Source organism: Telmatherina bonti (genome assembly GCF_933228915.1).
Source record: "Telmatherina bonti genome assembly, chromosome: 13".
In the NCBI taxonomy this organism is placed as follows: domain Eukaryota; kingdom Metazoa; phylum Chordata; class Actinopteri; order Atheriniformes; family Telmatherinidae; genus Telmatherina; species Telmatherina bonti.
In genome coordinates, this window is record NC_136611.1 from 7,725,309 (window position 1) to 7,738,831 (window position 13,523).

Consider the following 13,523-nt stretch of genomic DNA (forward strand, 5'->3'; position numbering starts at 1 on the left):
GCTTTACAAAGACCTACTTTTGAAAAAAAAAAAGTTCTACTTTTGACATTTTTAATGAATAAATACCTTTACATAATTCAGAAAGAGGAAGTTTGTTGACTTCACAAAGATTTACCTTTTTAAAAAAAACAAACAAACATGTTGGTAAGATTTGGAAACTTCGCTGTAGACCTTAAAAAAACCAAAAAAAAAACAAACCATCAGTCAACTTTAAAAGTTGAAACCTCGGGGGCTCGAGCTAAACTTTTGCGTGACGTACTTCTCCCTGATTGGCTGTGACTGGTTATGCAAATGAAGGGGCGGGCTCTTGGAACGATTGGCTGAGCCTGCTGATGCAAATGAAGGGGCGGGCTCTCGGAACGATTGGCTGAGCCTGCTGATGCAAATGAAGGGGCGGGCTCTCGGAACGAGTACTTGACGTAAGTTCCCTCTTTGGTGGAGAACGATACAAACATGGCGACAGACTCGAGTGGACCAGGCTTTACGCTTACTTTATTCTTGTTTTTCTCCGTTTTGGCGGGAACAAAAGCCGAGGCAGCGGTTTCAGACTCGCGAGGGGCCACTCGGATACTCGGTATGAGGCTCGAGAAGAGCAACATGCCGACGGAAACCACCGAAACAGGTGATATCCAGGTGACCGAGGGCAGCAATGCTTCCTTCAAGTTCTACGGGCTCCACTTGTTCTCAAACACCTCGGAGCTCATCAAGTTTACTGAACTACATGTCAGTTATGAAGAGGGTGACATGGGCGATTTAGACCACTTTAATCACACTTGTTCAGAGCACACGAAGGATATAAAAGTGACGGGGCGCATGAGCGTAAGCGGCCACGGCACGTCCGGAGTGGTCCCGTTCAGCATCATGAAACTGCGCAAAAACGAGGTGTCCAAACTGTTCGGCTTGTGCGTCTTCAGCGCACAGGACCAGAAGTGGTTCCTGCTGGAGGATAGGCTGCGGGTGGTGGAAGAAAAGAAGCCGATGATGCCCATCTGGCTGCAGGTGATCCTCATCTCCTTCCTGTTGGTGCTGTCCGGGATGTTCAGCGGGCTCAACCTGGGGCTGATGGCGCTGGACCCGATGGAGCTGCGCATCGTGCAGAGCTGCGGCACCGACAAGGAGAAGAAGTACGCGCGGAAGATCGAGCCTATCCGCAGGAAGGGTAACTATTTACTCTGCTCGTTGCTGCTTGGAAACGTCCTGGTCAACACTACCCTCACCATCCTCCTGGATGACCTCACCATGTCTGGGATCGGAGCTGTGGTCGCTTCCACCATCGGCATCGTCATTTTTGGAGAGATTGTCCCCCAGGCGCTGTGCTCCCGGCACGGGTTGGCTGTCGGGGCCAACACCATCCTGCTCACCAAGCTCTTCATGTTGTTGACTTTCCCCCTGTCTTGGCCCATCAGTAAGATCCTGGACTGCGTGCTGGGCCAGGAGATCGGCACCGTGTACAACCGGGAAAAGCTGGTGGAAATGCTGAAAGTCACGGAGCCTTACAACGACCTGGTGAAAGAGGAGCTCAACATGATCCAAGGCGCGCTGGAGCTGAGGACCAAAACGGTGGAGGATGTCATGACCCCAATCACCAACTGCTTCATGATCCACAGCGACGCCGTGCTGGACTTCAACACCATGTCTGAGATCATGGAGAGCGGATACACCAGGATACCTGTGTACGAGGACGAGCGCTCCAACATCGTGGACATCCTTTATGTCAAGGATCTGGCCTTTGTGGACCCGGACGACTGCACCACTTTGAAAACCATCACCAAGTTCTACAACCACCCAGTCCACTTTGTCTTCCACGACACGAAGCTGGACTCCATGCTGGAGGAGTTCAAGAAAGGTTGGTGATGAATTTCTGGTGATTTTCCAACATGTGCCTCACAGGTTTTCTCCAAAACGTGGGAGAAAATGAATATTTTATTCCCCATCAGGGCTTTATATGACATGTTTTTCTCTAAACCTCCTTTAGAAAAATGTACATATCAACATTTTATAATCATGTGATATAATTAGAAATGCAGACCCAAAACAAATAAAACGGTCACTGTTTTAAGGCAAACCAGAGCATAACAGACAGACATAGACATTGTGGATTAACTTCTCTAATTGTATAAAAGCAGATGTAAAAGTTCATTATTCTGCAGCTGCTACTGAATATGGTCCCCACTGCGTTGCAGTTTTAAGCGCCTATGTTTTAAGAATCATGGATCAGGCTGGACATGACACCAGTCGCAGCTTGCATCTATATATTTTAGTCAGATACAATGTAAGATCATTAACTGATTAGCACAAAAATAACTGTTCTTTTAAAGCATTGTCCTGAGTGTCTTCAGTTCAACTCCTCCCTAACTGAGAGATCACTTTTCTCATTGTTTTATATTTAAGAGGGTTCTGTGTTTTAGATGATGTGAAGCTTTTATGTCTTTCTGTTGTTTGGACGAATTGGTTTGTTGTAGACTTTAACTTACTTCCTTTTTAAGATGGTTTCTGATAAAGATTTGCTTTTGTGACGCTGTGAGCAAGACAAACACCGCGTCAGGGTTTGTTCTGCTTCTGAGGATTGAGGCTTAAACTGAAGTAGAAAAAGTGTTCAGCAAGCTAAGGAGCCTCAGTGTCGTTCATATAAAGCAAAGACTTTCATGATTACGCCGAGTGTTTATAGTTTGTGGTTGTGGACGTAAAACTTTCGCATTGCACAGACACACTCATGCATACACACATTGAAACTGTTGTCCAGAAGAAGGATGTACACACAGTAGCTCTTTTCTTTTTTGCATACATTTCACCTTCTAAGACACTCACTGTCAAGGTTACGAATACAAATATCCCTTTATACTCATCCTGTTTTGGCAAAATAAGGAATCAGTTCTGACTTCTGTCTCTGCAGCGGCATTAATAGCTGACTGTAGAAGGTCATAAAAAAAAAGACAATCTGACTTAATGGTCTGACTGGGCAGCACGTCTTCCCAAATGCATCCCAGCAGCTTCGCTTTCCCTGACTCACTCGCCGCTTCTTGCTCGTCATGTGTCTGATGAAACGTTGAGTTGCTGTGGAGGTGCATGGTGCAGATCATGTAAGTGGACTCTGCCGGTATGGTGGGAGGCTTTGGCAGTGAGCTGTGATGCCTACACACACACACCCCACACACAAAAAACTTGCATTTAAATCTGGCTGCTCAGAGATATGAAACCACGGACAAATTCAGACATCTCTGCGATTCTTTGGTTGGATTAAACATTCTGGAGTTGTAATGTCGTGTGTTAGAACGGTATGCGACATGGTTTTATTTACGCATTGATAAGGTAAATAAATACTACACAAAGTAGAAATAAACAGTAAATCACAAGTGTTAGTTTGTGTTTAAACTACTTGAAACAGCCCAAGCATAATAATGTGTCATCATTATGAGATTTTATTGTTATTACTAAAGTGGTGTTGGCTGAATGAGCAGAAATAAGTTCATTTTATTTATAATATGTTGAAATATGCCAAGTTTTTCACATTGTTGGTGCAAAAATACTATTTAAAAAGTGTCAAACTTTGTCTTTGATATTTCTTTAAAGAAATTGAAACAGATTGCGCTGCATTATCTTTAGGTTTTGCATCAAAGTGCCTCAAGATAAAATATTTCAAACAGTTCTTTGTTTAGTTGTTGTGTAGTTAATATGTGAAGATGTTAGGAGTCTTTATGATGCGTAAATTATTCGTAGGTCAGGTCGGCGTTAACTGGATGAACAGACACACAACACACTCCTGTCTAAAAGCCTTTAGTAGAACTGTACTGAAAATGCCTGAAAACATTTGCAATGTTTAAGTCAAGCATGGAAAACCTCTGCTTAAACACTTAGAAGTACTACAAACTTTTTTTTTTTTTTTTAAATCAATCAATCAAACTTTATTTGTAGAGCACTTTCACATACCTCAAAGTAACCAAAGCGCTGTACAGGTAAAATAAAATAAATCAACATTAAATGCACTAAAATAAAGACAACATAATAGTTAAAAGACAAAATAAGACAGAAAAGACCTAGTGCTCCTGCTCTTCGGAGTTAAAAGCCAACGTAAAAAGATGAGTTTTCAAAAGAGATTTAAATCCCCTTAAAGTCCTAGCACACCTGGGACCTTATTAATCAAAAATTTGACTTTATTCAGTTAATTCCCACATTGGTTAGATTGAGCCTCATCCTGTTGTTTTACCGCATCAGGCTGTGACTGAGCAGCCTGCGGTCAGGCGGTGGTCGGCTGCAGAGACGTAATTATGTTCAGACTTGATTTCCTGCCTCCCCCCTCCCACCCTGCATCTGCTATGACCCGACTCCCCGCTTGCATCTCAAGTTCCTCTGACTTGCTGCTTGGCATCGGTTACCACGGTGATGGCATCCTGCAGCATCAGTAAGTGCGCCTACAGGTTTCCTCTGGTTGAGCCGTAAATGATGAAATCTGCTGGCTGAGTTTCAGGATTGTTGTTCCGAATTCGCAGAAGGTCGTCAGTAACCGTCGCATCTGCAGACAAGCCTTCATCACTGACTCAGCGTGTAAGCAGAACCGCTCCAGTCAACGTGACACGACCTTTCAAACAGACTAAGATGCAAACTTATTAGATGCAATAAAATATTAATGACGTGGCCGTTGCAGGAAATAGTACCACCAGGTTTTAAAGAGAAAAAAGGAAAGCTAAACAAGCAATGCATGTTGACATTTATTAAAATAACTCACATATAATTAATGCAATAAATCAGATTTAGTCACAAAATTAAAAAAGGAACCATTTATGCCTTGTGTGTTTATCATCATTAAAAATGACTTTATGCACAGCAGACATCAGGTGTAATTTAGAAAGTCCACAAACCCAAGTGAAGCATGAATTTCCTGGAGGCTCTCTGCACTAAGTCAACAGACTCTCACATGCTGGACCCTCAGGTGCTCACTTATATTAACACACATTTCAACCATCAGGACTCCGTCTGTAAAGCTGCTGTACGGCGATGCAGGAAAAAAGTTCTGTGTTCAGAAAAGACCAATTTTCTCTGGAAAAACAAGCAGGTTTTAGTTTTTAATTTAATATGTAAATGTTTATATTTACATTTTAAACAGTAATGACTAATTTTCTTTTCATTCTTAAAGAAGTAAAAGTAGTTGTATTTGCTGTGTTGATGCTGTATTTAGTGGCTTTATTTGATGTAAAAAAAAAAACAAAAAAGGAAAAACAATAAGTGGGAAAGCTGAGGACAAGACGAAACATTCCAGGTTTAGCTTAAACATTTCGAGCCTTTCAGGAAAATGTTTTGTTTTTTTGTGGTTGTCAGGTGGGTCTACAATGCCTGCGGTTTATCAGTGTTTGGGAACTTATCTGGACGTACCACCGGTCCTGTTGGGTCTGCGTCGTACCTGTTTGTCGCTTTTTATCTCTTTGTAAAACCAAAACAGGCGAAAATGAGCCAGTGAGTGGTTGGAATTTAGTTATTTGTTTTGTATATTTGCAAACATTTGTGGAACTGTAATTTTAATTTATAAATGTTTGTCTTTTTAGACCTTTTCAGACATGAGATGTGCAACATAAATGACTTCTTTTTTATCTTCAGGTGAAAACATGCATACTTTGCTCACTTTTTAAGTTAATATTCAGTTGGCAGTGACTAAAACAGCCATGATGCTTATATTTTCATTTTTATTCGTGCACAAATAGTAAAAATATATAAAAATATACAAAAAAAGACCTTAAATTGTGAGAAATATGTGTTAAATTGCCAATATAACATACACCAACATGTCTAATGTGGTCTTAGTGATGCATTCTTGTTGAATTTTCCGACCTCTCCATATGTGTTGACTTTTACAGGATCATTTCTACATCTTATAACGTCATCATGTTATTTAAAGAATCCTTCTGGGGAGTTTTTCCAAATTTGGTGCAAATGTTCAGAAGCACTCAAGGATAACTTGAGGATTTGTTGTGCAAACGCTGCTTTTGTTATGAACAGATCTGAACCAAATTCTTGACACGTTTCTGGCAGAAACACCTTTTCACACCCGTCATTCAAGGTCGAAACTCCCAACTGGACGTTGAACTGTTGTATATTACACCAGATTTTCTGCTTTCAGGCTAAAGATAGTATTGTCTTCATAATTGTGAACACACCTTGTGAACTCAGTAGCACAAAGAAACAACACAGTGACAGGTGTGTGATTTTAGTCTTTATTTAGATCAAGACTGAAAGCTCAGTTTTCATGTCGGGACTGACATGTTTATTAGTGCTGAGATGTTGGATTGTATTTTTTCACTGTGTTTGACCGTAGTTTTACTGCAAACCAAGCATGACTGGGTGTTGATCAGCTTTTCCTCTGACTGGGAGAAGAATTACTGCAGTAGATGGGCTGAGAATAGTCTGTTACGCCGTAAAGAAACTCTACATTGTACAGCAGAAGCCTAAAACATTTGTGATCTGCAGAGTCTCGGTCATGTTCCTCCACAGCGAGAACGTCTGTGGCATCACATCTAGCGATTGTGTCTAAAAGTAACAACTAACTTCCAGCCTCTTCTGGTTAATCCGAGGATCTGTGGGGTCTCTGCTTCATGCATTCTCGTCACTCTGAAGCATGTTTGTGTGTGATGTGAAGCAACAAATTGTCTTTTCTTTCACCTGCAGCTTTATCTTGATAACATTTGCAGTAAGTAGTTGTTTGAGTCATATCTGACCTTTTTGTCAAACCAAAGTATCTCCAGACAACATATGTTCGTGTTTGACGTCCTCTACAGCTTGTGCAGGAGTTATTTAGTGCTTCAGGTACATGAGAGGTGTCACCTGGTGTTCACCTGGAAAGGGAAACCTTTGTATGTTACTCTGCCAGCCAGATGTGTGCAGTACATTCTGTATTAGATGGATGGCAAACCAGCTTTTTCTTGCAATGAACAGCGTTTGCAGGCTCTGTTTCACTGACAAAATGGCAAAGGGTGCATCAGGCTTACTCATACTGGAGCAGCAGAGCATCTCAGAGTTGCTTTAACTTTTACAGCTTCACTTCCTCCATCTGTTTTCCCCGATAAACATCTTCGATAACACAACCTCTGAGCTGCGGGCCTGTTTAGCGGTGCAGCACTGGAAAAAGATTTTCAGCTCAAACGGTGTCTCGTTGTACGTCCTCAACGCTGTTTTCACATTTAAACCAATGTCTGGTGGTTTAAGACAAATTCAGATAGTGACAATTACTACAATATCAAAATGAAGGTGTTTTTTTCTTTGGTTTAAACCAGGGGTGGGCAACTCCGGTCCTCAAGGGCCGCAGTCCTGCAAGTGTTGAGAGTGTCTCTGCTGCAACACACCTGACTCACATCAGACCTAATTAGCCGACTGGTGCAGAGCTTGACTTTAAACTCTGGGGGTGGCTCTCTGCTGAGTGCGGCTCTTGTTGCGTTAACAGTGACTATCACTGCCCTACGACAACGTTCTCTAGCTTTATTTATTAAATAAAACCATGCCATCTCTCTACTGCACCGCCATCATTCAACCTAACCGGAAGGAAAGCGCCGCCTTTCCCCCCTCTCTTTTCCGACGTGTTTACCGCTCGCTCCAGACAAGTGGCAAACGCCTCAGGAGAATTTTGGCCGTCGGACACGAACGTGACAGTTTAGTGACCAGCGTAGAGCGTTCAACGTTTTGAGCGTTTTTGACGTTTAAAACATGTTTGGTCTGAACACACTGTTAAAGAGGTGGGATGTATGACTCGTCACCGAGTTAAAAAGTTGCCTCATGCTGATGGGACAATCGTCCTTTTGGCGTTGTGGGTGTGTCCTCTCGCTGTGTCCTCCATCTCTCCTTCCACTTTCCTGCTTTTCTGCCCATCCGTCATTGTGTTTTCATATGGCGACTATCAAGGGAAGAGTAGTTGAAACAACCCTGGGAAGGATTTGGATTCCCTGAAAGAAAAACTGAGATGACATATTAACAATTGTCTGACAGTGACCTGAAAATATGCAGCAGCTGACAAACTGAGCATCTTCTGAGATAAATTTACACTCTGGACACACTCTCGGTTTTCTCATGAATTATTCACTAACAGCTGTTTCTGAATGAATTGAGAGCAGGACTTATGCTGTTGCTACTTATTTTAACAAAAATCAGCCTTTTAAAGGCTGATTGGGTCCAGAATTTGGCAAAGTGTGTTTTTTGTGAAAATAATATTGTTTTTATGTAAAATATTTGATTTTTTTTTAAACAAATAAACCTGACTAATTACAGTACAGTGGTGGATAAATTACAATTAATCACATTTCAAAATGTAAACACTTAACTTCTGCTTGCCAAGGTGTTGAACCTGAAGTTGTAGCCTCAACATATGCAGGCTTGATACTGAGATAAAGATGTTTCCACGAAACAAAAACTCCTTCCTGCTCTTTCTGCAAATGGCAAAACTCTTTTTGTTCAACATTTTCCCCGTCTTTGTTCTTTTTAATCGTCAAATGTCCCGTCTAAAGAGCAGATTCTTCCATCTTGTCATGATGTAGATGCGGATTCTTCTTCTTTTCTTTTTCTTTTTTTTACTTCATTTGCTCTTTCCTTGTCTACTTCTTCTGCTGCTCCTTCTCCATCTCCTTGGTCTTCATCTTCTCCTTCTACTTTGTCCTCTTCTTCTTTTTCTGCTCCTTTGTCGTCATCTTCTGCTTTTCCGTCTTAAGCTCTTCCTCCTCCTCCTCCTCCTTCTTCCTCCTCTCTTGGGGATGTGCAGTAACTCGATGTATTAATGCCACCAACTGGTAAGGTGGTAAGTGAGTGGCTGAAAGTGCGTTTTATGAAACAGGCCATCCTTTGCAGGCTCTAATTACATGAATGAATCTCTCTACATTAACTTTGACAGCCATACTTTTATGTTTCGATATTAAAAGAAGTTATTCATCCCCCTGTTGCTCCTGAATTAAATAAAATGAAAATTGTATAATGGCGCATTTTGTGATATCAGCAAACATTGTTATCCAGTTAATCAAACTTGAGATTTACACCCCTGCATCTCCCTTAGTCTGCTGACTTAAAGACCATGATGTATGACTGTCAGTATCCCGTGTCCCCTGCGGATGGGAGGACTTATCGTCCTGGAAACGGCTGGTTACATCAGGACAGACATGTTTCATGCAGGATGAAGGCGATCACTCAGAGCAGCGTAGATTTAGCTGCCTGTGATTCTGTTCTTGTTTGAAAAGATAAGATTTTGTGCCTCCCTCATGAGGCAGTAATAGCGGATTCCTTTGGCTCCAGTCAAACAAGTTCAGGGCAGTAGCGCTGAGGTTGGCAAAAATATCAGCGGCTTTGAACGTTGACAGCTTCTTTTTTTATTTTTTTTAATAGCTTTAGACTGAATATTTACCCAGCGGCCAACTGCGAGGCTGCGTTCTCTACCACTGTTATTTTTCTGCAGGTGATTGTGCTTGTACGTGCATGTCAGCAAATATTTGCCATTCTATTTTAAAGAGGCAGCCTCTCAGGTGTTCTGCAGAGAGTAAACACACACACACACATACACACACCCCTGCAGAGATGCACCTTCATCCACTCGCTCTCTCACATGCATGTCAGCTGACTCTCTCTGCTGTCTGGATTTTATCTGCGGAAGATAAAACCTTTGTGACTGATCCAGGTCTCAACTAAGCCTTTTATTCCGCTGTGCGCCGTGTTTACCTGAAGGAATGTTGCACACACTGGTTGAAGAACATTTTATCTACAAAATGGTTCCAAACAGACTGAATGTGAACTCTTCTTCTTCTTGATGTTCATATTTCTACAAACAAAACAGTTTTGTGTTCCTTCATGGATTAAGAATGGAGATCAGAGCTCAGGCTCTTAAAAGTGGATCGTGCTTGTGACTGCTGTGGTCATGCCCCTGCTACTCATGCTCACATGCTGTGGTCGTGCCCGGCCTTAAGGCCTTACTGGGGAGAGATCTTTGCCTCGCTACGTCTGGAAAACAGAGTAAACTGGCTGCGAGGATTGCTTTATTTGGGGTATCATCCTCCAGGCTCGTCATCGCACCATCACACTCTCGTTAGGTTAGAGAGGTTCTTTATTTTGCAAAGTTGGAAAGAATTATGTTGAATGGTGGAGAAAGTAAATTGAATAAAAAATAGGATTTATTAAATGACTGTGTAGGGAAGCTGGTTTTCCCAGCTGTTTCTGATTGACCAATCCCATGTGAATTTAATTTAATTTAATTTAATTTTTTAATGTATTTTTAATTTTTAATGTATTTTTAATTTAATCTAATTTAATTTTTAATTTAATTTTTTATGTATTTTTAATTTAATTTAATTTAATTTAATTAATTCATTCATTATCCCAACTGTTTAGTCTGATGAAGGGTCGTGGGGAAGCTGGAGTTTATCCCAGCAGTATGGGCAAAAGGCAGGGTGCACCCTGGACAGCTCGCCAGTCCATTGCAGGGCCTTTAATTTAATTTAAATTAATTTTATCTTTTTTTTTCTTTTAAAAGTTTGATTTTTATGTATTATTTATTTATATTTTTTTCTCTTAATTTAAACTATCAATATTATTATAAGAATAATAAACCAAAAATATTGAATAAAACAAAAATCTCTCGACTGTCAACTTTATTGCTTGGCCTTATTGTTTGTCATATTGTGCTTGTTTGTTTTGTTCTTTTTATTTCAAAACTTAATAAAAGTTGTTCTAAAAAACTTCCATAATAACCGTAACTTAAAAATGCAGATGTTTTTCTTTTTAAAGCCTACGGCACACTATTTTTGATCTGAACTGCACAAACCTCTTTCTGCCTTTCATGGCTTCAACAGTCTGCAGCTGAACGTCAGCGCCAACCAATTTTTCTCTGATTCTTCCCGTGTTCTTATCATCTTTCTGCTGCTTGCCTCCCCTTTCCTGTCCTGTCAGTGCTGCTTGAAATGCTGACGATGCAGCTGGTGTGTGTGTGTGTGTGTGTGTGTGTGTGTGTGTGTGTGTGTGTGTGTGTGTGTGTGTGTGTGTGTGTGTGTGTGTGTGTGTGTGTGTAAGTGGCATTAGCAGATCTAGACTGTGTGTTAGAATATCAGCATGAATCAGGAGCAGCTCAGCAGAAACTTGCAGCTATCAGGTAGTTGGAATTACATCACGTTCAGCTTAAATGTTTATATTAGTGGAATTTGTTTTAGGTTATGTTAAAAGTATTTTACTCGGTTTGGGTTAATTCATGTACAGTTCTGGGAAATGCATTTAAAATATTGAATATATTTCATACTTTTTCTTTGTATTATATTGGATCATATTAAATAAAATTTATGTAAGTGTAGTGTAGTGAGACACCAGTTTTTCGTCCAAGTGTGATGGACTAAGACCAGTTTGTATTACAGTTTGCGTTTCAGCTGTATTTACAGATACTGGACGCTTTATTTGGTCCACCGGCTGATACTGGATTAAACTTTCATTAACTCTTGGTGTCACAGATACAACAAAGTGTTTGGAAGTTTTACTCAGAGATATGGCTCCATATAAACATGACGGCATCACACACTTGCTGCACATCATGATGAGAATCTCCCAAAGCTGCTCTGCTGGATGTATCTGGATCTGGTGACTGTGGAGCCGTTGGAGGACGGTGAACTCATCGTCATGGTGGAGATGATGTGAGCTTTGTGACACGGTGCATCATCCTGCTGGAAGTTTCCATCAGAAGATGCTACACTGTGCTCAGAAAGGGATGGACATGGTCAGCAGCAACACTCAGGTAGGCTGTGGTGGTTAAACCATGTCATGTTGGTGCTAATGGTGTGCCAAGGAAATATCCACACACTGTTACACCACCACCAGCCTGAACTGGGAGTGTCCATACTTTCATGTTGTTTACACATACCTCTGAGCCTACCTAGCACTAAACATGCCTGAATCGAGTGAATGTCGTGTTATCAGGCGGCTGAAGAGCTGAATGGCGTGTGCATGAGGAAATCAAACCATTTGATTCAGATGTGTTGGATTTGTCTTGCATCTAAAAGCTGCAGCATAGATCATCTCAAGCTGCAATTGTTCTTCTAATTCTTACCAAACATTTTTGCTTTACAAGTTCAAGCAAGTAATATTTGGTCATAAGTTGGTTAATTTGCCATTAGAGCCACACAGGAAAACCAAAATGTTGCAAATTCCAATAATAAAATGACTTAAACCTTACTCTCCGTATGCCACGTAACCTATTTAGAATAAGATAAAAAGTTTGAATGTTGTTGCGCATGTATACATAGCCAGTACGTGTAATAAAGATGGTGAGTTTAATTTATTTTGTGAATTTAGGAGAAAACCTGCAGTTTGGAAGATGGACCAAACATGATATTCCTTCCCAATAACTTACAAACATATGGAAATATACAAACTAATCCATCAAAATCCAGTCTTATGATTCAGTAGACATGTTTGCTAGAGTATTTCTATGTACAGATTTGAGAAGTACACTGAATTCAGGCAACATCAGCAGGATTAAACCTTTTATGTGAAAATGGTTTATTGTGTCATATAACAGCATAACAATCTTAAACTTCTGTTTTATACATAAACAGCTTTATCAGAGAGCTGCTCCCCCAAAAGTCTGCAGGTTTCATTTTTTTCTTTTAGCTTTTAAGATGAAATTTACTACATTTAGAGTTAAGAAGGACTTAAATGATTTATCACCCAAGAAATATTTAGAGCTAAATGCTTTATTTGTTAGTTCTTTTCCCCCTAAAAGCTGTTTTGGTTACATTTACCTTTTAGTTCTGTGCCGATCCTGTGTTGAACGAGAGCAAAGCGTAACTCGTTGCTGTAGGAATCTCTTCATAAGGATATGAAATCCTTCTCCAAATATGAACAAACTTCTGTGGCCCTCATTGGTGTTTGATAAGCCATGGAAATCCCCCCTAAAGTGGCTTAATACAGAGTTGGAGTTTCTCTTTAAAGCTGAACTGAAGGAACTCTGATGAGGTCTATACTTTAAAGTTTTATCTAACGTGCTGCAATTAGAGCAGTGTAAGGATGTTTGTTCGAAGAACAGTGAGGTTCTTTTGATAATAAAGTAATAAATAATTCATCTTCTTTGCAACTCATGAGCTTACAGCAGAATCACAGAAGATCTGACCGCATGGCGCTCTGGTTTTAACTGGAAGAACTGGTTAGGAGAGCTTGACTTGTTGCACACAGCAAGTCTTTCTATGCATGATTATTACGCAAGCGTGTGTGTGTGGTTTTATTTCATCCCCTCAAAGTGTGCTTGTTTTGAAATTTGCGGCTGTGGTCACTGCTGGCCATACACGACCGGTTGGTTTTATGCACGATCAGTATGTGTGTGGCATTCCTTTCCCATAAAGACTCATCGCTCTCCCCCTCATCTCTTTGTCGCCCATGTTTCGTGTCAACAAACAGGCCGGCTCGCTGGCTGCTGACAGAAAAGCCAGAGGGTAGAGAAACAGACTGGAAGGTCAACTGACCTGCTGGGAGTATCAGCGTGTGTGTGAAAAGACCAGCGGTAGACGGTTTAATGAAGGGAACTCTGTTATTAT

The 13,523-nt window shown here is 40.8% G+C and overlaps 1 protein-coding gene across 1 annotated transcript in view; it reads left to right on the forward strand.

Annotated features, from left to right (window-relative positions):
• Nucleotides 1–453: 453 nt before the first annotated feature.
• LOC306764247 (metal transporter CNNM4) overlaps nucleotides 454–13,523 on the forward strand; it is a gene marked incomplete at its 5' end in the record, with an annotated part of 56,133 nt that continues 43,063 nt past the window's right edge. The window contains one exon of the mRNA XM_079251330.1: nucleotides 454–1,846. Within this exon, the coding sequence (XP_079107456.1) occupies nucleotides 454–1,846 (1,393 nt within the window). The remainder of the gene's footprint in view (nucleotides 1,847–13,523) is intronic.